Here is a 27245-nt window from a genome sequence, read left to right as displayed (position 1 = left end):
CAGCGCACAGTGCATAATGAGAAAAAAAAATTTGACAGTGTTTTTGGTTTAAAACAGAGACATTGCACTGTATTTTCCTATGGTATTTATGATGGTATTTTAGTTTTCCTGGTCTCACTTTATAAATTGGAAGACATGTTACAGAAATTGAGATTATTTTGATTGGTTTTACAATGAAAAGTACCTTGAAATTGAGCTCAAAGTAGCAGAAATCTTCAGTTTTTGCCAAAGTTCAAAAGTAAACAAATCATGCTACGCATCCAATACACATCAACTGGTGAGTCTAATATTCTTTCACAAGTGCGCTGATATTATTTATACCATTTCTACACTAATGCAGTAGTCTGCATAACAGTAAATCTTCTACTTTTTGTGAGAATAAAAATTCAAAAGTGGAAAGCAAAAGAATGTAAGAGGGGCCTGGGGACATGACTAATGAACAGAGGAAATGTTATTTTAGTGCCAGGAATGTCTTTCTTGTTTATTCTGGACCCTATTTGGAAATTGGCATCTTTTGAAATTTGTGTGAAATTGGCAAAATTGCTAATTTCTGACCACTTTATTGCATAGTTGACATCGGTAAATGGGTGGTTTCGTGTACTCATTCGACAGAAAAAATGGAGCTCTAGTGAATTAGTTATGATTTTTGTCGACTAGTACACTGGAATTGGCCGAAAATAGGGCTCAAAGTGGGCAAAATCGCCGATGCATAACCATCGTCAAGACCGCTAACTTCACGAGAGCATAATTCCTTAAGCTTTCCATCAAACTTAATACTTTTGGTGTCATTATGATTGGGAAAAAATTCTATATCTTTTCATAAGAAAAAATAATTTTTTTTTTCCGAAAAATTTTCAACCCTGAAAACAAGTTTTGGAGAGGGCCTCTCGACCCTGAAAGGGTTAAGTCAGTTCCGGTGCTCAAACCAACCCAATTCTAGCTTTAGTGCGAATGCACTTTCAGTACTCCTCATAATCAGAAGAAACTGTGCACTCAACCAACAGAACTACCATATAAAGAACACAGAGCTTGGCAACTTGGCCAATTTCAACGAACTCCAGTTTAAAAATAAAGTCCAAAGCACACACTGAGGATATTGCAGCCAGTAGAGCAATCTTTCCTCTGTTCAGTGATCATGTTCCTAGGCCTCTTCTGTATAACTCTTGCCCTCAATTTTGAATCCATCATGACAAACAATCAACCTCTTGGTTTCCCTCTTTTCTTGATAATAAACCATAACCAAGAATACTTGGTCATGGTTTAAGACTTTCCAGTAATTGAAACCAACCTAACAAACATATAAAACAGACTTGGGAGTAGAGGAAGGACACTCCCCACCTTTCCTCAAAAAGATCGCCAAAAATTGACTGTTTCTACCACTGTGAGGCCTATATCAGGGCATTTCTAGCATGAAACTGATTAAAAATATGTATCCATTTCAAAAGCATGTCTCTCAGGCTATCAACTGGTATGAAGAAACAGCCAACAAAATTATGAAAGGCACCATAAAAATGCTCCAAATTTGCTATTTCATCCTAAACACAACGCCAGAAGTTATTTGTTCTCATCATGACCTGAATAGTACAGAATTTTTTTTCTATACTGTGCACATCCACCATGCACTTATTCTCTTGTTTCTTGGCCAAAATTTACCACTCACAACATGACAGCACCACTAGCATCAACCACGTAGATCTACATAAGCGACAGTCTAAGACTTCATGGCAGTGATGTAATATTATAACCGAGAGAGCCTTCAAATATGCTGTGGGTGGCAAATTTAGGCCTAGGCATGGAAGAATGGGTCTGTGCACAAGGTGTGTGCTGTATACAGAACACCATGTCCCACACAGAGAATAATGGGAACAGCTACACTCTCAACTTCTGTTTATGAATTCTAGACACGTCCCTTACTCCAGCCTCAATTAACTGCTCATATTATTACCTACAGGCATTAACAATGAGAACAGTGATTCTGATGTGGAGTTCCATGGGTCTGAGATTAATGTGAGGAAAGCGGTTATAATACACGGCCCCAAATACAACAACCCACAACTCCAGCGCCACACCATTGCCACAGTGATGAAAAAATTCCATTTTGTCTGGAGCCTGGTGATCACTATCACCACTGAAACTCAGAAAAGGTGTGTGCGCACGTGCACACAAGACAAAATATGTGTGTAAGTATTACGAGACATTATTTGTGCTGTATTGTTTTGAGAAGTTCCACACACACACACAAAATGCACGAACTCTGGTAATACATGTTGAGTGTTTGTACAGTGTTAGAAACAGTAATAAACTGAAGCAGTTTATTACTGTTTATTACATCATCTTGTTTTGAGGAATTCTGTGACAAATTCAAATCCTAGAACAAATAACAACACAACCAGTGTCATATAAAACAATGCTGTACTGTTTATAATTATAAACAAATAATAAAAAAAGAAATAATGACATGAAAACAAGAAACTGGGTGCTGTGTGGCAAGACCAGCTGTTGCCATCAGGCATTCCAACTCTTTCAACTTTGCATCTTCATTATTCCGTAAGCACTGGACCAGTTTCACTATGTTAGGTCTAATTACCTTAAGATGAATAAGATATTTCATTTGGCAAGACTTTTTTTCCAAAAAATCACAATGCAGAAGGGGTAGTTAATTTCCAGGCCTTTGACAGATTAAAGGCTACTAAACTGTTCAAACAAATTTTGTCTGTTAAATCTAAAATCAATCAAATTAAGGTTTTACTGTACCAGTCAAAATCAACATCACAATAAGATTTACATGTTTTTTTAAATCACACTAAACCTACACTGAGCTTCACAGATCTACTCTCCTTTTTTAATTAAAGTAACCATGAAATATTTCCCCATAAGTGAATATTTAATTCCACAGCTGTCTAATCTTGACTGCAGATCCATTATAAATAAAAGTGATCCTGTAGCCTTGCACTCTAGAAGCAACTCACATTATAAAAACTAAATATCTACTGAAAGACTGGTAAAAGAAGGTTACAACACTAACTAATCTTACCTTATGTACATAAAACCTAAACCTCGGATGTAAGGAGAATCCCCATGGTTGAGCAGCCCGGTGACTTGTTTACGTGTCAAGCGAAGGGTGTAAAGCTTGTACAATATGCAGAAGGCAGTGGAGACAATTCCTCCTGCTCCAACACCTCGTACCTGCAGAAGATAAGAGTTTGTGAAATTGATGCCAACATTTAAGGTCCGTAAACAACGAGTGTTGTAAGAGGCAACTATAATGCTGGAAGCAAGAGGTTAGTAATCCCTTCTCCTGTATAAATTACTAAATGTTCAAAAAAAGACTTTTGTTTTTCTTTTTATGTCACCCTGCTTTGGTGGGATATGGCCAGTTAACCCTTTCAGGGTCCAGAGGCCAAATTTCAAAGTGCGCACCATGTCCAAGAATTTTCAAAAAAGAATTTTATTTTTCTTATGAAATGGTAGAGAATCTTTATCTGAAGGTAATAAAACCAAAAGTACAAAATTTGATGGAAAATTGACGAAATTATTCTCTCGCGAATTTTGATGTGTCGGCGATATTTACGCACTGGCGATTTTGCCGACATTGTCTCCCATTTTAGGCCAATTACCTTATTCCAGTTGACCAAATTTTTAGCTATTTCACTAGTATTACTTCTATCGACTGAGCACAAGAAATTGCCAACTCAACTGTTTCAACTACAAAATAAAGTGATTGGAAATTGGTAATTTAGCAAATTTAGTGCAAAGTTCAAAATATTCCAATTTCAAAACAGGGTCCAGAATAAACAATGCAGGCATTCCTGGCACTAAACTATCATTTCCTCTTATCATAAGTTACGTTTTCAGGCTTTACAAATGAATTCCATTTTGATTTTTAATTCACAATGAATTTTTATTCAAACCAAAAAATAGAAGATTTACTGTCATACAATATTGTAATAACTGTATAAATAACATCAGTACATTTTTGAATGTATATTAGACCCACCAGCTGGCATGTATTAGACGTGTGAGGTCGTTTGTTTACTCTTGAACATCAGCAAAAATTTAACATTTCCGCTACTTTGAGCTCAGTTTCAAGTCATTTTCAGTAATAAAACCAATCAAAATTCTCTTTATTTCTGTAATATATATTCCATTCTATCAAATGAGACCAAGAAATCGCAAATACAACTGGAAAAAACATACAAAAAAACACTGCAAAGTTGCTGTTTTAATCGAAAATTATGGTCTCAGTTTTTTATCATTATGCACTGTGTGCTGCAGGATTTGTTTTATGTAGTGCACACATACCACATAGATGTATTCTTTCATATCTAGGCTCAAATTTACCGCTCACATCTTATCAGGGTGAGCTGAGCTCATGGCGTAGATCTACTGTTTGGACCCTCAACGTAAAGCCGTAGATCTATAGCAAAGACCCTGAAAGGGTTAAAAAAAAAAATTTGTCTCGTCCATTCACTGCGAAAATTATAACTTTTATGAAGACAATAAGGTAGGATGGCATCAGTGGATAAATGTGGAACCTCAGCTTACAAGTGCCCCCCATACAAGTTTTTCAGGATACGAGCAGTCGCTTGGTCGATTTTTTCTTTCTGGTTACGAGCAAAAATTCAGGATGTGAGCTTCCCCCACAAACGACTTTTTTTTAGACCTCCAGATCTTACAAAAATAAAAGTGAATACAGTGGACCCCCACATAACGATATTATTTCAATCCAGAAGTCTGTTTGGGTGCCGTTATAGACCGATTTTGTTCCCATAAGAAATATTGTGAATTAGATTAATCCGTTTCAGACCCCTAAAAATACACCTACAAAAGCATTTACAAAAATACGCTTACATAATTGGTCAAGTTGGGAGCTGATCGTTATGCGGGGGTCCACTGTATATAATTGTAGTTCATTGTTGTGATATATTATGTAGTTTTTACTGCTTAAGACTATACTGTAACTGAAACAGAAATAATAGTACAGTGGACCCTCAACCAACGATGGCATCGATTAACGATAAATCTGACTAGCGATACATTTTAACGCAAAAATTTTGCCTCGACTAGCGCTTAAAAACCCGACCAGCGCTATTCATTCCGTACCATACGCGTCCACTTTGGCCTGAGCGCGCCTCACTTGTCCCTTTGGTGCCAGTGTTTACAAACCAGCCAGCCTCCGCGGTCGCTTCCAAACATACAACTGGAACATTTCATATTATCACGGCCTTTTTAGTGATTTCACCTGCAAAATAAGTCACCATGGGCCCCAAGAAAGCTTCTAGTGCCAACCCTACAGCAAAAAGGGTGAGAATTACTATGGAGATGAAGAAAGAGATCATTGATAAATACGAAAGTGGAGTGCGTATCTCTGAGCTGGTCAGGTTGTATAATAAACCCCAATCAACAATCGCTACTATTGTGGGCAAGAAAACGGCAATCAAGGAAGCTGTTCTTGCCAAAGGTGCAACTATGTTTTCGAAACTGAGATCGCAAGTGATAGAAGATGTTGAGAGACTTTTATTGGTGTGGATAAACGAGAAACAGATAGCAGGAGACAGCATCTCTCAAGCGATCATATGTGAAAAGGCTAGGAAGTTGCATGACGATTTAATTAGAAAAATGCCAGCAACTAGTGATGTGAGTGAATTTAAGGCCAGCAAAGGTTGGTTTGAGAGATTTAAGAAGCGTAGTGGCATTCATAGTGTGATAAGGCATGGTGAGGCTGCCAGTTCGGACCACAAATCGGCTGAAAAATATGTGCAGGACTTCAAGGAGTACATAGACAGTGAGGGACTGAAACCTGAACAAGTGTTTAATTGTGACGAAACAGGCCTGTTTTGGAAGAAAATGCCAAGCAGGACGTACATTACTCAGGAGGAAAAGGCACTCCCAGGACATAAGCCTATGAAAGACAGGCTTACTCTGTTGATATGTGCCAATGCTAGTGGTGATTGCAAAGTGAAGCCTTTATTGGTGTATCACTCTGAAACTCCCAGAGTGTTCAAGAAAAACAATGTCCTCAAGGCTAATTTGTGTGTGCTGTGGAGGGCAAACAGTAAGGCATGGGTCACTAGGGACTTTTTCTATGACTGGTTACATCATGCATTTGCTCCCAATGTGAAAAATTACCTAATTGAAAAGAAATTAGACCTTAAGTGCCTCCTGGTATTAGACAATGCTCCTGGTCATCCTTCAGACTTGGCAGAGCGACTTTCTAGGGACATGAGCTTCATTACGGTGAAGTTTTTGCCTCCTAATACCATTCCTCTCCTGCAGCCCATGGACCAGCAGGTTATTTCCAACTTCAAGAAACTGTACACAAAAGCTATGTTTGAAAGGTGCTTTGTAGTGACCTCAGAAACTCAACTGACTCTAAGAGAGTTTTGGAAAGATCATTTTACAATCCTCAATTGTGTAAACATTATAGGTAAGGCTTGGGAGGAAGTGACTAAGAGGACATTGAACTCTGCTTGGAAAAAACTGTGGCCAGAATGTGTAGACAAAAGGGATTTTGAAGGGTTTGAGGCTAACCCTGAGAATCCTATGCCAGTTGAGGAATCCATTGTGGCACTGGGGAAGTCCTTGGGGTTGGAGGTTAGTGGGGAGGATGTGGAAGAGTTGGTAGTGGAGGACAGTGAAGAACTAACCACTGATGAGCTGCTAGATCATCTTCAACAGCAAGAGGGCACACCTGAGGAAACTGCTTCGGAGGAGGGGAGAGAGAAATTGAAGAAGTTGCCTACTTCTAAGATAAAGGAAATGTGTGCAAAGTGGCTTGAAGTGCAAACCTTTTTTGATGAAAATCACCCTGACACAGCTACTGCAAGCCATGCTGGTGACTATTACACTGACACTGTTGTGAACCACTTTAGGAAAGTCATAAAGGAACGAGAGGTACAGGCCTCTATGGACAGATATGTTGTGTGACAGAAGTCCAGTGACTCTGAAGCTGGTCCTAGTGGCATTAAAAGAACAAGGGAAGTAACCCCAGAAAAAGACTTGCTGCCTCAAGTGCTAATGGAAGGGGATTCCCCTTCTAAACACTAACACCTCTCCCCTCCCATCAATCATCACCAGATCTTCAATAAAGGTAAGTGTCATGTAACTGTGCATGTAATCTTCAGTTTGTGTGTATTAAAATTAATATTTCATGTGGTAAAAATTTTTTTTTTCAATACTTTTGGGTGTCTTGCACGGATTAAAAAATTTGATTTCCATTATTTCTTATGGGGAAAATTAACTTGACTAACGATAATTCTGACTAACGATGAGCTCTCAGGAACGGATTAATATCACTGGTCGAGGGTCCACTGTATTTCTTACCTTAAATTGTGGGTGCTGGTGTTTGTGGATGATTGTGAAGAAAGTGGAGAGTCATGCTGTGGCCCTACTGGTCTGAGGTGGATGGTAGAGGTTCTGGTACTGAAGTTGATGGTTGTACTGGAGTGTGCATAAATTCAACTGACGGTAAGGCACCAGGTGCTCTAGACACCGTTTCAGGGTCAGTCAGTTAAATCAGTCAAGTCAGTCAGTCAAGTCAGTCAGTCAGTCAAGTCAGTCAGTCTGTCAAGTCAGTAAGTCAGTCAAGTCAGTCAGTCAAGTCAGTCAGTCAAGTCAGTAAGTCAGTCAGTCAGTCAGTCAGTCATGTCAGTGTCGCATGCAAAGAGTATGTACCCTTATTCGGAGCATGTGAACACACTCATAAAAGGCTACTTCCCCAACCAGCGAACCAGGTAACTAAGGGTCGGACGATCGGGGCCCCATTGTCAGATCAGTTCCTAGGTTCAGCCAATCATACAGGTCTCCCTCAACATTTGCGAGGGTTAGGGGATCAAGAGCCTCGCGAATGTTGAAAAATCGTGAATGTTGAAAAATCGCAAATGTTTGGTGCCCCAATATATTGCAGGGAAATATAATAAAATAATAAAATAAAATAATCTATGTATATACATGTATATACGTACATGCTCCTCCCACTCATATATTTGTCCAATCTCTTTTTAAAGCTACCCAAGGTCCTATCAAAGCTAAAACCTTGGGTAGCTTCACATTTAGGTTGGATAAATACATAAGTGAGAGGGGGTTGGATTTGAGCGGGACTTGCATATGAGTAAATAGAATGTTCAAAGCTTATAGCTTGGGTAGCTTTTATTCTGTTAGTGGGTTGGATTTGTGAAGGACCTGAATAGTATGGACCAACAGGTCTACTGATGTGTTCCTCCTTTCTTATGTTCTCATGAACAATCATAAAATACATACCTGAGAACATCGTAAAATATTGTACTGCCTCCATCACTGCCTCGTATTTTTATACAATTTCTTTCTTCAATTCTTTCGTGTTTCTCAGTTTCTTTACCAAAGGGCTAGTACTACCAAGTTTCTTTGAGCCCATGGTTAATTATGTAGCAGTTACAGTCAATCAACAAGCACCAAACACAATGAATTATTGTGAAATGTTTGGAAGAGCGCAGAGGATAATGCTCACTCCAGCATAAACAAAGCCATACTGACTGGCGATGCGTCTACCACCCACTGCTTCAACCCTCGTATTTATTATTATATTATTATTATTATTATTATTAGCAGTCATGAATGAGTTGATATTATTTATACTGTAGTTTAATAAATAATGAACAAACAAAACACTCACCACTCGTAGGGCAGACGAACTCTGATGACTTGCGATGGTTAAAAAAATTAAAATTAAAATTCTTTATCTCTCTATTGATATTACATGCAGTTACTGATGACAGTTGAATGGAGGTGATTATATGAAGTGTAACTGCATGGCATGAGACTAGCGTGTGGATTCTAAGTCTTCACTGCCTCAGGTGAGGCAGTAGGAGTAGTGGCAGGCTTCCTTGTGAAGAACATTGTGATGGGCAACTGAGACCGTTTCCTCTTCATATCTACAAACAGAGTTTGGTAGGGAATTATGGTCTTATCAAGGTCGTTCATCAACTTCAAAGCCCTCAACATCGATGGGTCTATGTCGTATATAAATTGTTTGAGCTGCGCTGTTATTCTCATCACCTGCATAAGTTTATCAAGGGTGAGAGCTTGAGGTTGATTGGCTTCAGCAACACTCTCCTCTTCTTCATCCTCATTCTCTGCCTGCACAATCTCCAACAATTCCTCATCATTTAGGCCCAGTGCATGTTCTTCAACCAGTTCTCTCACCTCACCCTCCTGCATGTCCTCGAACCCTTCACCACCAACTTGCCTTGCTAACTCCACAGTCTTCCTCACAGCTTTGTTAACCTCGTCTTGAGGAGCAAATCCAACAAAATCACACACACACTCTGGCCACACAGCCCTCCAACAACCATTCACCATCTGAGGTTGCAAATCCTTGACACTATCATGCACTATAGAGAGGCAGTCAGCGATGGTGAATTCCTTCCAATATTGAGTGACACTTGTATCTGGATCTGCATCCAACATGGTGTGGAGCCTTTGCATTGACCTACATGTGTAGTAGGCTTTAAATGTAGCTATCACACCCTGATCAAGAGGTTGTATCAGGGAGGTTGTGTTTGGCGGCATGAACACACCCTCAACATCATCACACATTCCCTCCAGTGATAGTGGGTGACCTGGAGCATTATCAAGAAGCAGGAGGATTTTGTTTGGGAGGCCCTTCTCTTGTAGATACGCCCGTACCTCCGTCAGGAAGCAGTGGTGAAACCAGTCTATACAGATGACGTTGGTGGTCCATGCTTTCAGATTGTTCGTCCAGAATACTGGAAGGAGATTCTTATTGCGTCCCTTCAGTGCTCTGGGGTTGGGACATTTATAAATAAAGCCTGGCTTTATCATGTGCCCAGCAGCATTAGCACATAGCATTAATGTGCATCGGTCTTCTGCAGCCTTGAACCCTGGTGCAATCTTTTCCTCCTTGGCAATGAAGGTCCTGGCAGGCATCTTCCAATACAGGGCTGTTTCATCCATATTCCACACCTGCTCAGGTGTGTATCCCTTCTCATCGATGATTTTTTTCAAAGCACCAGGGAATGCAGCTGCCAAAACGTGATCTGCCGATCTTGATTCTCCATTCATCTTCAGGTTGTGCAGGGAGAATCGTCTCTTAAATTTTTCAAACCATCCTTTACTTGCTAGGAAGTCAGGATAGCTAGGTTCTGCACTGGTGCTAGGCTCACAACTAGCCAACATATCATACAAAGTCTTTCCCTTTACATGAATCGAATTGCTGTCTATGGGATTTCCTTTTCTATTTTGGTCTGAAATCCACACAAATAATGCTGATTCCATCTTAGACATTACACTGTTTCTTACTTGTGACACTTGCTTGGCTGAGAGAGCAGCAGTAGATGCTAGTGCCGCCCTTATCTTCACCTCATTTTTCTTGACGGAGCGCACTGTGCTTTCGTTTACATTGAATAATTTTCCAATGGCAGAAATGCTCAAATTACTTGTCCAACACTTGTCTAGCAATTTCACCTTCTGCTCAAGATTCATGACTTTCTTTGAGCGCTTAGGGGTTGGCTCATCAATAGCGGTTACTGCTCCCATGAGGGCCACACTTTCACCACCACACAAACAGCCAAGACTGACTCGCACAGTGGCTGGAGACTGACTGGCTGAGTGAGTGAGTGGCGGGCGGGCGGGCGGGCGGGCGGGCGGGCTGGCTGCCAGTTGCGGGGGGTCGGAGGGAGGGTATTAGGGACGCGCGAGTGGCGGGAAACTCAAATATGATTTGGCGGCTGGGAATTTGACAGCTGGGAATTTGGCGGCTGAGAATTCGCGAATGTGTGAAGCCTGCGAAAGTTGAAAACACGAATGTTGAGGGAGACCTGTATTGTGGAACTGGCAATTGTGAAGGTACATGGATACTGCTCACATTCTCACCCTTGTCATTTTCACTCAGCTGCTGGTTGAACACAGTTGTCCATTCTGTCTCCAGGCTGTGTCTTTGCCTCTTTATTTACCGTGTTGTACACGTAAATTTCCAACTGTATACTATAGTGTACATACTTGTAAATACTTATAATCGCACTTGAAGGAAAATATAATTCTAAAGCATTTAGCTGTGTTTGTTCTGCTCCTTGCTCCCCTTTACACCCAGGATAACAGGCCTTTTTTGTTCCTGGGTTGTAATAGTCAAGTCATTCAGTCAGTCAGTAAGTCAGATATGGTAATTAAAAGATCAAAACATAATTCACAAACACAGCTAGCTTGTAGGAGAGAAGTGGAACTGAACACCTATTATTCACAAAGCTGGGATGGTGGTGTCGAGTGTCAGGGATGGTGGAAGGTCCCCCCCGCTCACCCACAACAAGGCAGCCGCTTGAGGTAGGAAATGGCCGTCACCAGATATCACATAATGACATACTATTTTATTCATTCTAGAGTATATATCAGGCTTCTATGCCATTTATATTGTTTATTATGTCATATTAGTTGAATTGTGATAGATAAATAAGCCATAGAGTTGATATTAGCAAAATCTTGAAGTATTTTGTCATGCCTTCTGAGAACCAGAACGGATTAATTGCATTTTAATTTAAATGAGGAAAACTGACTCAGCATACGAGCAAATCAGGATACGAGCAAAGTCATGGAACAGATTAAACTCTTAAGTAGAGGTTCCATTGTATGTTATAAAATATCTTCATAACATGTATATAATAGATAGCCGTCTGCAGCATCACACCACTTCATAACTAATTTCCTCATTCACTGATCTCTCAATCTTTCAATGAAAATCATAGAACTGATTTTATCCTCATATTTACTAACATGAGTTGGAGAGAGATTGATTCTACAGTGGAGAGAAACACAAGAAGTTAGATCTTTGGTTCAATTTTCCCACTTCTCATGATAAACCATCAACGATTGACATTTTGCTCAAGATAACCATTCCATTTTCTTAAACATAAAAGACAAGTCTTACCTATTTTACAGTAAGAGCACCTGGCAACGTTTAGTAGATTCTAATGATTCACTTAACAAGTATTCTTTCTGATCTCCATAACACAATACAGTAGAACCCCCGTATCTACTGATTTGGTACCTGTGGCTTCAGTTATCCATGGTTTATTGCGGCCCAAAAATATCTCTTAACTTTGCACAACAATGGCACCAAAGTGCAAAAGTAGAGAAGCTGGCAGTTCTTCAAAAGCCTAAGAGAAGCTGTGAAGTGCTTCCCATCAGTGAAAAAGTTTAATTGATAAATTGCTCTGCATAATTTATCAATTAAACTTTATAATAGGTATGTATAGGACTTATATGTAGGATTTGTTACTATGCGTGGTTTTGGTATCTGCAGCAGGTCCTTGGAACGTATCACCCGTGGATACGGGGATCCTGCTTTGTACCCAACATAATATTTTATTGGGACTACAATTCACATATGGTTGAGTGTCATCAAGTCATACAGAGAATAATCTTCACCTACACACTCAGGAAAAGTGAGGTAAGAACAATAAAAAATTACATGTCAGGTGCTGAAGCTGCACATAGCAGAGAACCACCGTCGGCCCACTGGTTCACTGAGTAGATTTAAAGTGATGTTTGATTGGTATGCTTCTAATGCAAGATTATGTGCCAAGGGTGTTGCAAAGATAAATGATTCCAGGTTCAGATGACTAGGACCTCATGTGCAAATGATTGCTGACTGCAGCCACCATAATCTTCATCTCTCCTTTTCTTTAAGTTTGTTGCCTTTCCAAGTCATGAGATGTGCATGTTTAATTTGGTGAATAATGTAGACACTGTTTTTGCTTATAATCAATATATACTTACTCTCAATATCTGCAATCCTCTCAAACAATCCACTGAGTCCACTTTATGTTAATAATCAAACCTGTGATCCCTCTCTATTAAACTTATTAAAGCCATATAGCATGAACTAATAGAATATTAAATTCTCTTGTATTCATTGTAAACTCTTAAATTTACAATTAAACTCACGTAAGTGACTGTATGCACTCATATTGTTATTGCTTTATTAATCCTAAGTTAGTCTTAAGTTTGCCCGAAATGCTCTGCATAGAAATGGGCTTTCTGCGTGTATGCCCAAATGTCATTCACCTTTGTAAATGACACATACACTGTTTGTCCTGGTGAATGACATACATCATCTGTCTTGGTGAATGACACATACATTGTTTGTCACAGTGAATGATACATAAATTGTTTGGGTTATGAATCTCACAAGCATAAATATTTTTACACTCACTGTATCAACATCCTACCTCAACATCAGCCTCTAACAATAATTTCCTACCAAGCTCCTGTCAACTACTTTATTTGCTGTTCTCTCACTGCAGACTAAATTATCAAGTGCCAGGAGTGTAGGCAACAAAGATGCCGACGTCTCCTAACTCATGATGCTGAAATAAGCTTATCTTGCATAAAACAAGACAGCAAATACACTGAATGAATTCTTTTTGACTAATGAAACAAACCTAGCTAGGAAAACCTCAAGCTCTCCTGTCCAGGCTAGTGATTACCTCACTAATAACCATCCAAGCTTGCTGTACCTATCTCCAACTACAGTGGAACCTTGGTACTCGAACAGCTTCCTTCTTGAACAATTCGGTATGTGAACGCTTTGTTTGGTAAACAAATCGTTTGGTAGTCGACCATTTGTTTGGCACTTGACCAAACACACACGACCTGCCAGAACTTTGTTGTAAACTATTTCGTGTTTCTTCACATTTTTGGTGTTTTTTATATTATTTGTATAAATAAGTCACCATGAGGCCTAAGAGGGTTAGTGATAACAGCAAATCAAAAAGATAACTGGTTGGGAAAAATCTGTTCTGTATTCGAACAGATCAGCACTTGAACAGCCTTCAGGATCCCATTAAATTTGAGTGCCAAGGTTCCACTGTACTTCAACTGAAGGTTACCTCTATAATTGTTACTGAAAAATAATGCAAGAAACAAAGAACATACTGTCCGAAGACCCGAAGAAGCCACCCTCTTCCCAAGACATGACCATGGAACAAGCAAGAAAGAAGATGACACCCCTTCCCCCCCCACCAGGGGTAGTCACTGCAATATCTCTGTACAAGATAGAAGAAAGACGAATGACACCTCTCCATCCAGGGAGCCACTGTGCAAGACTGAAGGATGATGATGAATGACACCCCCCACCAAGTGGGGCAATGCCGGGTCACCAACTGGACAAGACCCGGGCCGGGACAATACTGGGGAACCATTTCAATCAAAGAACATATACAGTGGACCCCCGCATAGCGAACTTAATCCGTGCAAGAGGGCTGGTCGTTATGCGAAATGTTCGCTATGCGAATTAATTTTCCCCATAAGAAATAATGGAAATAAAATTAATCCGTGCAAGACACCCAAAAGTATGAAAAAAAAAAATTTTTTACCACAAAAAAATGTTAATTTTAGTACACACAAACTGAAAAAGGCATGCACAATTACATGACACTTACTTTTATTGAAGATCTGGTGATGATTGATGGGATGGGAGGAGGGGAGAGAGAGTGTTAGTGTTTAGAAGGGGAATCCCCTTCCATTAACACTTGAGGAGGCAAGTCCTTTTCCGGGGTTACTTCCCTTCTTCTTTTAATGCCACTAGGACCAGCTTCAGAGTCACTGGACTTCTTTCTGTCCATAGAGCTCTGTACCTCCCGTTCCTTTACGATTTGTCTAAAATGGGCCATAACATTGTCATTGAAATAGTCACCAGCATGCCTTGCAACAGCTGTGTCAGGGTGATTTTCATCCATAAAGGTTTGCAGTTCAACCCACTGTGCACACATTTCCTTAATTTTTGAAGTAGGCACAATGGATTCCACAACTGGCATAGGCTTCTCAGGGTTAGCCCCAAACCCTTCAAAATCTTTCTTAATTTCCATACTAATTCTCACCCTTTTTACCACAGGGTTGGCACTAGAAGCTTTCTTGGGGCCCATGGTCACTTATTTTCAACAAACAGAACCGAAAACACTGTAATAATACGAAATATTCCGAGTGTATGCTTGAATGTTACCGCGGAGGCTAGCTGGTAAACAATGGGACAGGCGGCACATGTGAGGCTGGCCGAGGCCGCACATTGGACGCGTCTCGGACGAAGTTCGCTGAGCGGGTTTTTGTCTACTATGCGGGGCAAAATTTCAGCGAACAAAGCGTTCGCTATGCGGATTGTTCGCTATGCGATGCGTTCGCTATGCGGGGGTCCACTGTACCACCATTACAAGAAAGCTTCAATGTTATCACCAATTACTACAGCATTGTTCAATAAATCAACTGAAGCCAGAACCTTCCCTAACATACCTAACCTTTAAAAATCCATGCTGCAGTACTACGGTTTTGAGCTTAGTCAGTGCGTAGAACTAAACCATGAGCTCAGCTCACTCAGATAAGTTTTTTTATTATCTTATTATCACACCGGCCGATTCCCACCAAGGCAGGGTGGCCCGAAAAAGAAAAACTTTCACCATCATTCACTCCATCACTGTCTTGCCAGAAGGGTGCTTTACACTACAGTTTTTAAACTGCAACATTAACACCCCTCCTTCAGAGTGCAGGCACTGTACTTCCCATCTCCAGGACTCAAGTCCGGCCTGCCGGTTTCCCTGAATCCCTTCATAAATGTTACTTTGCTCACACTCCAACAGCACGTCAAGTATTAAAAACCATTTGTCTCCATTCACTCCTATCAAACACGCTCACGCATGCCTGCTGGAAGTCCAAGCCCCTCGCACACAAAACCTCCTTTACCCCGTCCCTCCAACCCTTCCTAGGCCGACCCCTACCCCGCCTTCCTTCCACTACAGACTGATACACTCTTGAAGTCATTCTGTTTCGCTCCATTCTCTCTACATGTCCGAACCACCTCAACAACCCTTCCTCAGCCCTCTGGACAACAGTTTTGGTAATCCCGCACCTCCTCCTAACTTCCAAACTACGAATTCTCTGCATTATATTCACACCACACATTGCCCTCAGACATGACGTCTCCACTGCCTCCAGCCTTCTCCTCGCTGCAACATTCATCACCCACGCTTCACACCCATATAAGAGCGTTGGTAAAACTATACTCTCATACATTCCCCTCTTTGCCTCCAAGGACAAAGTTCTTTGTCTCCACAGACTCCTAAGTGCACCACTCACTCTTTTTCCCTCATCAATTCTATGATTCACCTCATCTTTCATAGACCCATCCGCTGACACGTCCACTCCCAAATATCTGAATACGTTCACCTCCTCCATACTCTCTCCCTCCAATCTGATATTCAATCTTTCATCACCTAATCTTTTTGTTATCCTCATAACCTTACTCTTTCCTGTATTCACCTTTAATTTTCTTCTTTTGCACACCCTACCAAATTCATCAACCAATCTCTGCAACTTCTCTTCAGAATCTCCCAAGAGCACAGTGTCATCAGCAAAGAGCAGCTGTGACAACTCCCACTTTGTGTGTGATTCTTTATCTTTTAACTCCACGCCTCTTGCCAAGACCCTCGCATTTACTTCTCTTACAACCCCATCTATAAATATATTAAACAACCACGGTGACATCACACATCCTTGTCTAAGGCCTACTTTTACTGGGAAAAAATTTCCCTCTTTCCTACATACTCTAACTTGAGCCTCACTATCCTCGTAAAAACTCTTCACTGCTTTCAGTAACCTACCTCCTACACCATACACTTGCAACATCTGCCACATTGCCCCCCTATCCACCCTGTCATACGCCTTTTCCAAATCCATAAATGCCACAAAGACCTCTTTAGCCTTATCTAAATACTGTTCACTTATATGTTTCACTGTAAACACCTGGTCCACACACCCCCTACCTTTCCTAAAGCCTCCTTGTTCATCTGCTATCCTATTCTCCGTCTTACTCTTAATTCTTTCAATTATAACTCTACCATACACTTTACCAGGTACACTCAACAGACTTATCCCCCTATAATTTTTGCACTCTCTTTTATCCCCTTTGCCTTTATACAAAGGAACTATGCATGCTCTCTGCCAATCCCTAGGTACCTTACCCTCTTCCATACATTTATTAAATAATTGCACCAACCACTCCAAAACTATATCCCCACCTGCTTTTAACATTTCTATCTTTATCCCATCAATCCCGGCTGCCTTACCCCCTTTCATTTTACCTACTGCCTCACGAACTTCCCCCACACTCACAACTGGCTCTTCCTCACTCCTACAAGATGTTATTCCTCCTTGCCCTATACACGAAATCACAGCTTCCCTATCTTCATCAACATTTAACAATTCCTCAAAATATTCCTTCCATCTTCCCAATACCTCTAACTCTCCATTTAATAACTCTCCTCTCCTATTTTTAACTGACAAATCCATTTGTTCTCTAGGCTTTCTTAACTTGTTAATCTCACTCCAAAACTTTTTCTTATTTTCAACAAAATTTGTTGATAACATCTCACCCACTCTCTCATTTGCTCTCTTTTTACATTGCTTCACCACTCTCTTAACTTCTCTCTTTTTCTCCATATACTCTTCCCTCCTTGCATCACTTCTACTTTGTAAAAACTTCTCATATGCTAACTTTTTCTCCCTTACTACTCTCTTTACATCATCATTCCACCAATCGCTCCTCTTCCCTCCTGCACCCACTTTCCTGTAACCACAAACTTCTGCTGAACACTCTAACACTACATTTTTAAACCTACCCCATACCTCTTCGACCCCATTGCCTATGCTCTCATTAGCCCATCTATCCTCCAATAGCTGTTTATATCTTACCCTAACTGCCTCCTCTTTTAGTTTATAAACCTTCACCTCTCTCTTCCCTGATGCTTCTATTCTCCTTGTATCCCATCTACCTTTTACTCTCAGTGTAGCTACAACTAGAAAGTGATCTGATATATCTGTGGCCCCTCTATAAACATGTACATCCTGAAGTCTACTCAACAGTCTTTTATCTACCAATACATAATCCAACAAACTACTGTCATTTCGCCCTACATCATATCGTGTATACTTATTTATCCTCTTTTTCTTAAAATATGTATTACCTATAACTAAACCCCTTTCTATACAAAGTTCAATCAAAGGGCTCCCATTATCATTTACACCTGGCACCCCAAACTTACCTACCACACCCTCTCTAAAAGTTTCTCCTACTTTAGCATTCAAGTCCCCTACCACAATTACTCTCTCACTTGGTTCAAAGGCTCCTATACATTCACTTAACATCTCCCAAAAATCTGTGAGTGGTAAATTTTGGCATGGATATAAATAACAAAAAAAGGCACAATACTGTGACTGGAACGATACACAAATAACCCGCACATAGAAGAGAGGAGATTACAATGACGTTTCAGTCTGACTTGGACCATTTACAAAGTCACACTAATGAAAAAGAGAGGAGGGAGTATATATGGTCCAAGTCGGACTGAAATGTTGTCGTAAGCCCCTCTCTTCTATGTGTGGGTTATTTGGCGTAGATATGAGAGAAAGGGCCTATGTGGTTAGTTTGCACCATATAAAAAAAAATCCTGCTGCATGCAGTGCATGTTGGGAAAACAAAACTATGACTGTGTTTAGGCTTTAAAATACCAATTTTGTATTTATTTTCAGATGGTTTTTATCGTTCAATTCTCAGTTTCTTGGTGTCATTTGATAGTATGGATGATATATTACAGAAATAAAGATATTTTGATTTGTTTCAGGAATGGAAGTAGCTTGAAACTGAGCTCAAAGTAAAAGATATATTTGATTTTTGTCAATATTCGAAGGGACAGTAATCATGTCACTCGTCTAATACGTGTCCAACTGACTAATACACATTCATAAATGCAGTGACATTATTTATATAATTATTACAGTAATACAGTAGCCTCCATAACAATAAAACTATTTTTGTGAATAAAAATTCAACACAGAAAGCAAGTGTAATATAGGAGAGGCCTGATAACATGACTAATGAACAGAGGAAATGTTGTGCTAATACCAGGACTGTCTACATTGTTTATTCTGGACCCTATTAATAAATTGGGAAGTTGAAATAGTTAAACGGGCAGTTTCTTAGCAACACAGCTAAGAGTCTGGTCGACTGGGACAATGGAACTGGCCTAAAATAGGACTCGTAGTGAGAAAAAAAATCACTGTTGCATAAATATTGCCAAGGCAACAAACTTTTGCAAAAGCAAAATTCTGTAAATTTTCCATCAAATTTAGCACTTTTGGTGTCATTACCTTCTGAAAAAGATTCTCTACCATTTCATTTTTGGGGGGAGGGGGGAATGGGGAGATTTTTGTACCCTGAGAACAATTTTCAGATTGGCTGTCTGGACCCTCAATTTCTAACTTTCTTCTACTTTCTAAAAATCTTTGAAAAAATAATATACAATAGACCAACAATTAATAAAGGTTCTTTTTGCACATTTTCTCCATGACACTACAGCCTCTCCTCACTTAGCGACATACTTGTTTACCGATGACTCGGACTTACGACGGGCTGTCTGACCAGTATGCATACCTAAATAATGTACAGTAGACCCTCGTTTTTCTTAATTAATCTGTTCCAGAGAGTGTGACTAATGGCGAAATTGACGATTTGCGAAACCATTTTCCCTATAAGAAATAATGCAAATCCAATTAATCTGTTTCAGACTAAAAGTATTAACAAAAAAATACTTTTTTTACATGAAATACAGATTTACATACACAGAAAACAATGAGACATGAAGTATAAAGCAATAACAACATCACACTTACCTTTATTGAAGGCTCTTGTTGGCAGCAGGGGGTGTGTGTTTGGAGACAGGACAAGATAATCATTCAATAGGACACTAATATCAACTCTATGGCTTATTTATCTATCACAGTTCATCTAATATGACATAATAAACGATATTAATAACAAAGAAACATGACATATACTCTAGAATGAATAAAAAATGTCATTACGAATGTCACGTGTGGTGTTGTGTTTTGTTTTTGGGTGTATAAGGGCCACTGAAAGCATAAGCTGTACATAGGGTGGTGGAGGCAGCAGTGTTGTCAGTAGCCCTGTATAATTCCAACAACATTGGAGGAGTTAGGTTCGTGCTGTCCATTTTCTATCGATTAATTGCTTAACTTACTTGCTACACTGTTAATGCTACACTTTATCACTGGCTGGTGCTATATCCTTTATTGACTCATGCTGCTTTAGTATCATATATATCGTAGAATCACTGAATCACTGAAGAAGGTACATTCTCCCCTCTCTCTTCCTCCTCCACTTTGGTACTTTGCTACGAGTTCATACAAAATGTATCGTATGAATGCGTGGAATCGTCCTCACTTGCTGATAAACAATGGCACACTGGCTGTGAATGGAGTGTGGGGCTGCTTGGGACCGTATATACGCTTCTGGGACGAACGACCATTTGCAAGCCAAATGACGATTCACGAGTCAATATTTTGACAAAAAAAAAGTGACAATTTTCGAAAATTATGACTTCTGATGCTTACAAAAAATGAGGGTCCACTATATATTAGAGCTGATTTCATCTATTCTGTTTATTACAATACAGTAGGGCCCCACTTATACGGCATGTTAGGTTCCAGACTACAGCAGTAAAGCAAAAATCCCCATAGAGTGGAATGCCCTATTTTTCCACTTTTTTTTTCCCCCAACAAACCGGCCGTATCCCACCAAGGCAGGGTGGCCCAAAAAGAAAAACAAAAGTATTTCTTTTTAAATTTAGTAATGTATACAGGAGAAGGGGTTACTAGCCCCTTGCTCCCGGCATTTTAGTTGCCTCTTACAACATGCATGGCTTACGGAGGAAGAATTCTGTTCCACTTCCCCATGGAGATAACAGGAAATAAACAAGAACTAGTAAGAAAATAGAAGAAAACCCAGAGGGGTGTGTATATATACAGTGGAACCTCAAAAATCGAATGTATCACATATCGAACGTTTCGAAAATAAGACCATTTTTCGGACAAACTGTGTCCCTATTATCGAACGCACCCCTTATTTCGGACCGCCGGGTATGGGACCTGTCTGCCGGCCCGCTCTGTCCGCGTCCCTGCGCAGGCGCCGTGAGCAGTCTAGCTTTGTTTATGCTTGAGTGAACACTAACCTGCGCTCTCATTCACACATTTTACGATTATTTCGTTGTGTTTAGTGCTTGTGGGACTGTGAAATAAGCTACCATGGGTCCAAAGAAACTTGCTAGTGGTACCCCTGTGGTAAAGAAAGTGAAAAACACCATAGATGTGAAGAAGGAAATAATACAGAAGTATGAGAGTGGTGTGAGACTTGTTGAGCTTGCCAGGATGTATGGGAAAAACAAGTCGACCATCGGTTCTATCCTGGCAAAGAAAGAACAAATCAAGGAAGCTGATGTTGCGAAAGGTGTTAATATGCTAACCAAAAAAAGACCACAAATAGCTGAAGAGGTTGAGAAGTTGTTGCTGGTGTGGATCAAGGATAAAGAGATTGCAGATGATAGTGTTTCAGAGACGATTATTTGCAAAAAGGCAAGGAAGTTGCATGCCGATCTGGTACAGAAAACTCCTGGAACCAGTGCTGATAGTGAATTTAAGGCCAGCAGAGGCTGGTTTGACAGATTTAAGAAGCGTAGTGGCATACACAATGTTGTAAGACACGGTGAGGCAGCCAGTTCAGACAAACGGGCGGCTGAGAAGTTTGTACAGGAGTTTAAGGGGTACATAGACAGTGAAGAACTCAAACCTGAACAAGTGTTTAATTGTGACGAAACAGGCTTGTTTTGGAAGAAAATGCCAAAGAGGACCTTCATCACACAGGAGGCAAAGGCACTGCCAGGATACAAGCCTATGAAAGACAGGCTTACTCTTTTATTCTGCACTAATGCTAGTGGTGATTTTAAAGTGAAGTCTTTACTTGTGCATCATTCAGAAAATCCCAGAGTGTTTAAGAAAAACAATGTCTTTAAGAACAAGTAATGTGTCTTGTGGAAAGCTAATCATAAGGCATGGGTCACAAGACAAATTTTCAAAGAGTGGGTCTATGAAGTGTTTGGCCCCAGAGTGAAAAAATACCTCCAGGAAAAGAAATTGCCACTCAAGTGCCTCCTGTTAATGGACAATGCTCCTCCTCATCCTCCAAACTTATTAGACCTCTTGTCTAAGGACTTCAGTTTTATAAAAGTAAAGTTCTTGCCTCCTAACACCACTCCTCTCCTCCAGCCCATGGACCAGCAGGTCATTTCTAACTTCAAAAAACTCTACACAAAAGCAGTGTTTGAAAAGTGCTTTGAAGTGACCACAGACACTAAGTTGACCCTAAGAGAGTTCTGGAGGAATCACTTCAACATCTACAACTCCATAAGCCTTATAGGTAAGGCTTGGGAGGGAGTGACTTCCAGGACTTTGAACTCTGCTTGGAGACAATTGTGGCCAGATTGTGTCCAAAAGAGGGATTTTGAAGTGTTTGAGGCTGACCCTGGCCCTGTCCCTGACCCAGCTCACCCTCTGCCTGTTGTGGACTCTATTGTGGCATTGGGGAACACCCTGGGGTTGGAGGTGAGTGGTGAGGATGTGGAAGAGTTGGTGGAGGACCACAGGGAAGAGCTAACCACTGAAGAGCTGCAAGAGCTTCATCTGGAGCAGTATCAGACCACAGCTGAGGAACTTGCTTCAGAGGAGGAGGGAGTGGATGAGGTGCCTTCTTCAAAGATTAAGGAGATTTGTGCCAAGTGGAACGATGTCCAAATGTTTGTGCAGAAGTACCACCCTGAGCAAGCTGAAACAAGCCATCTTTGCAACAAGTTCAGTGACAGAACCATGTCCCATTTTAGGAAAATGTTCAAGAGGCACCAGAAACACAGGACTGTGGACAGTTATTTTGTGAGACAGGGGTCCAGTGACTCAAGCTGGTCCTAGTGGCATTAAAAGACAGAGAAGGAAAGTAACCCCAGAGAGGGCTTTACCTGAAGTCCTCATGGAGGGGGATTCTCCTTCCAAACACTAACCCCAACTCCCTCTCTCGTCCTCCCTATCTTCCAGATGCCATCACCAATCTTCAATAAAGGTAAGTAAAAAACTATAGTATTTGTTGTATGTAAAACTGTAATTAATCTCTATAAAATGTATTTTTTGTGTGAATATTTTTGAGTTTCTGGAACGGATTAATTGTATTTCCATTATTTCTTAAGGGAAATATTGCTTCGAATTTCAGACTTTTCGAATTTAGAACTAGCTCCTGGGACAGATTAAGTTTGATTTTTGAGGTTCCAATGTGTGTGTGTGTGTGTGTGTGTGTGTGTGTGTGTGTGTGTGTGTGTGTGTGTGTGTGTGTGTGTGTGTGTGTGTGTGTGTGTGTGTGTGTGTGTGTGTGTGTGTGTTATATATATATATATATATATATATATATATATATACAGTGGACCCCCGGTTAACGATTTTAATCCGTGCAAGAGGGGTAATTGTTATGCGAAATAATCGCTATGTGAATGAATTTTCCCCATAAGAAATAATGGAAATCAAATTAATCCGTGCAAGACACCCAAAAGTATGAAAAAAAAAATTTTACCACATGAAATATACATTTTCCCACACACAAAGAGAAGGATACATGCACAATAGTAGAGTAGTACATGCACAGTATATATTGTGCATGTACTAGTCTACTAAATGAAGAATAAATGACACTTACCTTTATTGAAGATGCAGCAATGACTGATGAGACACTGTGTCCTGGGAGTGCCTTTTCCTCCTGAGTACTGTAGGTCCTGTTTGGCATTTTCTTCCAGAACAGGCCTTATCACACTGTGTATGCCACTACGATTCTTAAATCTCTCAAACCAACCTTTGCTGGCTTTAAATTCACCAATATGAGCACTAGTTCCAGGCATTTTTCCCTGTTCACCTGGGTGTTAGTTGACTTGTGTGGGTTGCATCCTGGGAGACAAGATTAAGGACCCCAATGGAAATAAGTTAGACAGTCTTCGATGACACTGACTTTTTTGGGTTATCCTGGGTGGCAAATCCTCTGGGGTTAATTGTTTCTTGGTATTCTCAATAAGCCACACCAACAACGGTGCTACAGCAGCAGCAGCAGCTGACAGTGCAGCAGCAGCAGCAGCTGTACCACCAATAGTAGCGATGGTTGATTGGGGTTTATTATACAACCTGGCCAGCTCGGAGACATGCACTCCACTTTCATACTTATCAATGATCTTTTTCTTCATCTCTATTGTAATTCTCACCCTTATTGCTGTAGGGTTGGCACTAGAAGCTTTCTTGGGGCCCATGGTCACTTATTTTCCAGAAAAAGCACCGAAAACACTGTAATAATACGAAATATTCCGATTGTATGCTTGGATGTTACCGCGGAGGCTGGCTGGTAAACAATGCCACCGGCGGAACATGTGAGCGTGGCTCAGGCCGCACATTGGACGCGTCTCGGACGAAAATCGGTAAGCGGGTTTTTAAGCGGTATGTGAGGTAAAATTTTTGCAATTAAAGTAAGCGGTATGCGAAATAATCGCTATGTGATGCCATCGTTATGCGAGGGTCCACTGTATATGTACATATATATATATATATATATATATATAATTATATATATGTATATATATATAATGTATATATATATAATGTATATATATATAATATATATATATATAATATATATATATATACATATATATATATATACATATATATATATATATATATATATATATATAAGAATATAAGAACGAAGGAACACTGCAGAAGGCCTACTGGCCCATGCGAGGCAGGTCCAAGTCTCCTACCAGCTTAAGCCAATGCACCCAACCTAGTCAGGTCAGGTCACATTGACTTAAGGGAGGAACACGGCAACCGACCTGGTAGCACAAGCTATCAGGTCCAACTCACACCCACCCACATCCACTCATGTATTTATCCAACCTATTTTTAAAGCTACACAACGTTCTGGCCTCTATAACTGTACTCGGGAGTTTGTTCCACTCATCCACAACTCTATTACCAAACCAGTACTTTCCTATATCCTTCCTGAATCTGAATTTTTCCAACTTAAAACCATTGCTGCGAGTCCTGTCTAGGCTAGATATTTTCAGCACACTATTTACATCCCCTTTATTTATTCCTGTCTTCCATTTATACACCTCAATCATATCCCCCCTAATTCTACGTCTTACTAGAGAGTGCAGATTCAGGGCCCTTAGTCTATCCTCATAGGGAAGGTTTCTGATACATGGGATCAACTTTGTCATCCTCCTTTGTACATTTTCCAGAGAATTTATATCCATTCTGTAATACGGTGACCAAAACTGTGCAGCATAATCTAAATGAGGCCTAACCAAGGATGTATAGAGTTGAAGAACAACCTGAGGACTCCTATTATTTATGCTTCTTGATATGAAGCCAAGGATTCTATTAGCTTTATTGCGAACACTTATGCACTGCTGTCTTGGTTTCAGATTACTGCTAACCAGAACTCCTAAATCATTTTCGCAATCCGTAATATTAAGATCTACATTATTTAGTTTATATGTGGCATGGTAATTGTCCTGTCCAACATTTAGAACTTTGCATTTGTCTATATTAAACTGCATCTGCCACTTCTCCGACCACTGCATCAGTCTATTCAAATCTTCCTGGAGTGCTCGAATGTCCTCGTCAGAATGAATTCGACGGCCTATTTTGGTGTCATCGGCAAACTTGCCGATGTCGCTCTTTATGCCCTCATCTATGTCATTTATGTAGATTGTGAACAGCAGGGGGCCCAACACTGACCCCTGTGGAACACCGCTCGTGACGCTTCCCCACTCTGATTTCTCCCCATTTATGCAAACTCTCTGCTGCCTATTTGTCAACCATGCCTCTATCCAGGAAAAAATTTCTCCTCCTATTCCATGTGCCTTAATTTTCCTCAATAGTCTCTGAAGTGGGACCCTGTCAAAAGCCTTACTGAAGTCCATATACACAATTATATATATATATATATATATATATATATATATATATATATATATATATATATATATATATATATATATATATATATATATATATATATATATATATATATATATATATATTTATATTTTTTTTTTCAACAAGTCGGCCGTCTCCCACCGAGGCAGGGTGACCCAAAAAAGAAAGAAAATCCCCAAAAAGAAAATACTTTCATCATTATTCAACACTTTCACCACACTCGCACATTATCACTGTTTTTGCAGAGGTGCTCAGAATACAACAGTCTAGAAGCATACACATATAAAGATACACAACATATCCCTCCAAACTGCCAATATCCCAAACCCCTCCTTTAAAGTGCAGGCATTGTACTTCCCATTTCCAGGACTCAAGTCCGACTATATGAAAATAACCGGTTTCCCTGAATCCCTTCACTAAATATTACCCTGCTCACACTCCAACAGATCGTCAGGTCCCAAGTACCATTCGTCTCCATTCACTCCTATCTAACACGCTCACGCACGCTTGCTGGAAGTCCAAGCCCCTTACCCACAAAACCTCCTTTACCCCCTCTCTCCAACCCTTTTGAGGACGACCCCTACCCCGCCTTCCTTCCCCTATAGATTTATATGCTTTCCATGTCATTCTACTTTGATCCATTCTCTCTAAATGACCAAACCACCTCAACAACCCCTCCTCTGCCCTCTGACTAATACTTTTATTAACTCCACACCTTCTCCTAATTTCCACACTCCAAATTTTCTGCATAATATTTACACCACACATTGCCCTTAAACAGGACATCTCCACTGCCTCCAACCGTCTCCTCGCTGCTGCATTTACCACCCAAGCATCACACCCATATAAGAGTGTTGGTACTACTATACTTTCATACATACCCTTCTTTGCCTCCATAGATAACGTTTTTTGACTCCACATATACCTCAACGCACCACTCACCTTTTTTTCCCTCATCAATTCTATGATTAACCTCATCCTTCATAAATCCATCCGCCGACACGTCAACTCCCAAGTATCTGAAAACATTCACTTCTTCCATACTCCTCCTCCCCAATTTGATATCCAATTTTTCTTTATCCAAATCATTTGACACCCTCATCACCTTACTCTTTTCTATGTTCACTTTCAACTTTCTACCTTTACACACATTCCCAAACTCATCCACTAACCTTTGCAATTTTTCTTTAGAATCTCCCATAAGCACAGTATCATCAGCAAAAAGTAACCGTGTCAATTCCCATTTTGAATTTGATTCCCCATAATTTAATCCCACCCCTCTCCCAAACATGGTGACATTACACATCCCTGTCTAAGACCTACTTTTACCGGGA

At 40.2% G+C, this 27245-nt stretch overlaps 1 protein-coding gene across 2 annotated transcripts in view; it reads right to left on the bottom strand.

The window, feature by feature from the left end:
- The window catches only part of LOC128688206 (pre-mRNA-splicing factor 38B), a 395211-nt gene that overhangs the window by 234982 nt on the left and 132984 nt on the right, over window positions 1–27245 (bottom strand). For both annotated transcript variants that reach the window (XM_070086545.1, XM_070086546.1), the window contains exon 4: window positions 3035–3186. In XM_070086545.1, the coding sequence (XP_069942646.1) occupies window positions 3035–3186 (152 nt within the window). The remainder of the gene's footprint in view (window positions 1–3034; window positions 3187–27245) is intronic.

This window comes from Cherax quadricarinatus, chromosome 19 (genome assembly GCF_038502225.1).
Source record: "Cherax quadricarinatus isolate ZL_2023a chromosome 19, ASM3850222v1, whole genome shotgun sequence".
Taxonomy (NCBI): Eukaryota; Metazoa; Arthropoda; class Malacostraca; order Decapoda; family Parastacidae; genus Cherax; species Cherax quadricarinatus.
Note: the sequence above shows the minus strand (reverse complement) of the source record. Positions and strands in the feature narration are given on the sequence as shown.